The 3,369-nt window shown below is 62.0% G+C and overlaps 1 protein-coding gene across 1 annotated transcript in view; it reads right to left on the bottom strand.

The window, feature by feature from the left end:
- The window catches only part of TFAP2E (transcription factor AP-2 epsilon), a gene marked incomplete at its 5' end in the record, with an annotated part of 19,757 nt that extends 16,389 nt beyond the window's left edge, over window positions 1-3,368 (bottom strand). Inside the window, 2 exons of the mRNA XM_026043464.1 lie at window positions 2,739-2,790; window positions 3,204-3,368. Coding sequence (XP_025899249.1) covers window positions 2,739-2,790; window positions 3,204-3,368 — 217 coding nt within the window. The remainder of the gene's footprint in view (window positions 1-2,738; window positions 2,791-3,203) is intronic.
- Window position 3,369: the final 1 nt, after the last annotated feature.

The raw sequence follows: 3,369 nt of genomic DNA, 5'->3' as shown, positions 1-3,369 counted from the left end.
AAATAAAATAAAATAAAATAAAATAAAATAAAATAAAATAAAATAAAATAAAATAAAATAAAATAAAATAAAATAAAATAAAATAAAATACTCCGGAGCCGCAAATATGGAGTATTTGGCTGTCGGGGCGGAGGGGCCGCTGCCCACGGCTCTACGTGCGCTGCGGGGCAGGAGACCAGGAGCGACTGCTGCCGCCTCGCGCGTTTCGCCCCGCCGCCCAACAATTCGCATTAAATCTCAGTCACTCGCCGTTAGTATCAATTTGTGCCCAGGGAATATGGATTTGCTCCAGTCGATCCACAATTGCAGGCGCTGCACTGAAGAGCCGGGACATGATGTGCCCGGGGGGGCGCAGGGGACAGGAGGCAGCTGCGGGGGCTCTTCCCAACACATAGGGCTATTTTTGAGTGGAACTTCCCGCACTTGGCTTGAATTAAAAGCGTCTTTCAAGCGCAGAAGTTAAAAGGTCGCTTTAGGGGGTTGGGGCAGGTGATTAATATTTTGTTGAACCGGGACAACAGTATCGCGGCAACTAATTAAGGAGAGATTTATCTGTTTTCACATGTACAGATTGATATCAGCCCTCTGTCAGAGGGCTATGCTGCGAGGAATTTAAGGATTACTCATAACCAGGGTGCTATTTGAGATTATTTGCGATTACAGCGCAGTTTCTGCCAAAACTCCGCTTTTAAATTTGCGCATAATTTCTCCGAAAGAGACCCCCCAGCTGCGAGTCCGCGCCGCGCAGGAACTTGCGCTCTCTGTCCCAGATCGTTGGGGTTTCTCTGGGTTTTGCTGCTCGCCCGGAGAACGGAACGGCTCGAGCCGGGGCTCCCTCGTTCAGCCGAGAGAGGCGAAGCAAAACCCGGCTGCCGAACACCTAATTCCGAGAGTTGGGATAGGGGCAGGCGGCTTCGCTTGCTGCGGGATGGCGAGCGAAGCAAACACGCGATTGTGCGAGGATTAATTGGGCGCTAAGCAGCTCAGTGGCGGGCTCCCCTGGTCACAGGTGTGCGGGACAGTGGATCCCCAAATAATATTTTGTTTTTCCCAAATTTTAGGAGAGAAGTCGGGGAAACCGCGGCGCGGCAGAGCGAGAAGAGCCAGGCAGAGCCGGGACGGGAAGAGCAGGTGAGAGCACGGGCTGCCGAGAGGAGACAGGGTACGGAGACAGGGCCGTGGGGGGCTCCTGGGGTGCCCCCTCCCTGCTGCGGCTTCTCCCATTCCCATGGCAGCGGCTCCGTTAAAACGCTCCCGTTTCCCCGGGCTTCGCGCCTGAGACGGCCGCGCAGGGAAGGGGCTGCGGAGCCATCGAAATACGAGCAAGTGTCTCTGCCTCCGGGCCGGGGACGCGGCAGGAGCCCGGGCAGGGCGGAACGGGCGCGGCCGGAGCGGGACCGGGAGCGATCCCGAGCACTGCAGTCAGGACGGAGCCGCCGCCCGGGACCTCCCCGCCTCCTCCTCTGCCCGATCCTCCTGGTGTGGGCTCTTTAGCCCCGCTCCTCGCCTTTCCATCTATCCCTTCTCCAGGAGGATGAAGCGCTTAAAACTGCGGAGGGGAGAGCGGGGCAACCTGTGCAGGGCATCGTCGTCTCCCGAATGGCTGCGCCCAAAATCTAGTTATTCTCCAAAACAAATTTTGCGCCTTTGTTCCAAACACAGCACAAAGAAGAGAAGAAGAGAGAAAAAAAAAATCCCTGACAAGGGAGCGCCCGTGGCTGTAGGCACCGAGGCTGCGGACAACTTGTATCCGCAGGCCCCCGCTCCTCAGACGAAGTTCTTTTCACTTACTTTCTTTTCATTTTCCCCCCCTTTTCCTCCCCTCATTTTTCCCCTCCCCGAAAGAGAAGGGCTAGAGGATATTCAGGCACAGATCTGGTACAAAACAGCAATAATTCCACCAGGCACGAAGTATTTTTTTCCCCTAAATGAGCCCACGATTTTTTTTCCAAAGGGAGGAAAAACCCAGACAGCCCGCTGCTGCTTCGCGCAACTTTCTAGACAAATGTTCCCATCGAGGGGTATTTTCCAGTGGGACCTCTACCACTCCTGGCCCAAACACAGAAGCAAAAGCCCAGCAAGAGGATAAAAGCGCCAACTGCGCTTGTTGCGAGTGTTTCTCATGTCGGGGTGTTTAATGAAATGCCTCTTAGGTGCTCTAATTAAAGCTGAAATAATTACGATCATTAATACTCCACTGCAGGGCCTCCTGTAACGAGGCTGCGTCCCCAGAACAACAACGTGCGAGTCCCCGAGGCCCCCGCGCACCCGTCGCGTCCCACGGAGCGGCTCGGGGCTTCAGAGCCGCTATGGACGGGACCGGGCAGCGGCTGCGAGCGCGGCCGGAGCCGCCGGTGCCTGCCGGGCTCAGGGGCGGTTTTAGCCGGTACCCGCCGCCGAGTTCCCGGTGCGGCCCCAGGTTGTTCCCTTCCCGCCGGGACGCAGCGCCGGGACGCAGCGCTTTGCCCTCCGAGGGGCGCGGGGCCGTGCGCGTCCCCGGACCCTCCTCGGTGCTCCCGGGAGCCTCGCTCGGGCTGCCCGGGGCTCCCCGCGTCCCGCTGCAGGCCCGGCCGGATTCCCGCTCCCGAAACCCGTCGCTTTCCTTGCGCCGCTGCTGCCGACGGCCCCGTCGCGCCCCTTGCCCCAGCGCGGGCAGCGACCCCCTGGCCCGACGGCTCCGAGCCCTCCCGGCCGAGCCCCGGCGGGGCAGCCCCGGGGCGGGCGCCGCCGCCTCTTACCTTTCTTGATCACGGACTGATCGAGCAGGTTCATCCCGCTGTCGTCCACGGCCTGAAAGCAGCAAAGCGGTAGCCGTGAGCAGCGACGCGGCGTCCCCGAGACCCTCGGGGCGGCTGCCGGGATCCGCTCGGGGAGGCCCCGCGGTCCCGCTCCCCGGCCCGGTCCTGGAGCTCGGTCCTGGCCCGCTCCGAGGCCGCGGCGGGGAGAAATCGTTGAGAAACGAAAAACCCCGGCGCGGCGGCGAGCGGCCCGGGAGCGGCCCCGGCAGCGGGATCCCGGCCGGGCTGGCGGGGAGCCCCGGGGCCGCCACCACCGAGGGGCGCCGGGCTCTTCCTCGAGCGGCCACTTTTCGTTTCTGCCGGGTCCCGCCGCCGTTCCCGTGCGAGCCGGATCGGGCCCAGGGACCCCGGCTGCTGCTCCCTCGACTGCAGCGATCCCCGCTTCCCTCCCGCCGCCCCCGGTACCTGGATGTCCTCGAGGCCGTGGTGGGCCAGGCCGTGCAGCCCCAGCGCGCCGTCGGCGAGGCCGTGGGCGCCGTCGGGCAGCCCGTGCAGCAGGCGGGGCACGGCCGGGTAGTCGCGGCGCGGCTCGAGCGCCAGGGCGCGGTGGGGCGGCGAGAGCAGCGGCGCG

The sequence above is a fragment of the Nothoprocta perdicaria genome, unplaced genomic scaffold (assembly GCF_003342845.1).
Source record: "Nothoprocta perdicaria isolate Ctin4 unplaced genomic scaffold, notPer1 scaffold_33, whole genome shotgun sequence".
Classification (NCBI taxonomy): domain Eukaryota; kingdom Metazoa; phylum Chordata; class Aves; order Tinamiformes; family Tinamidae; genus Nothoprocta; species Nothoprocta perdicaria.
The sequence above is the reverse complement of the archived record's forward strand: the minus strand, read 5'-3'. Positions and strand labels throughout refer to the sequence as shown.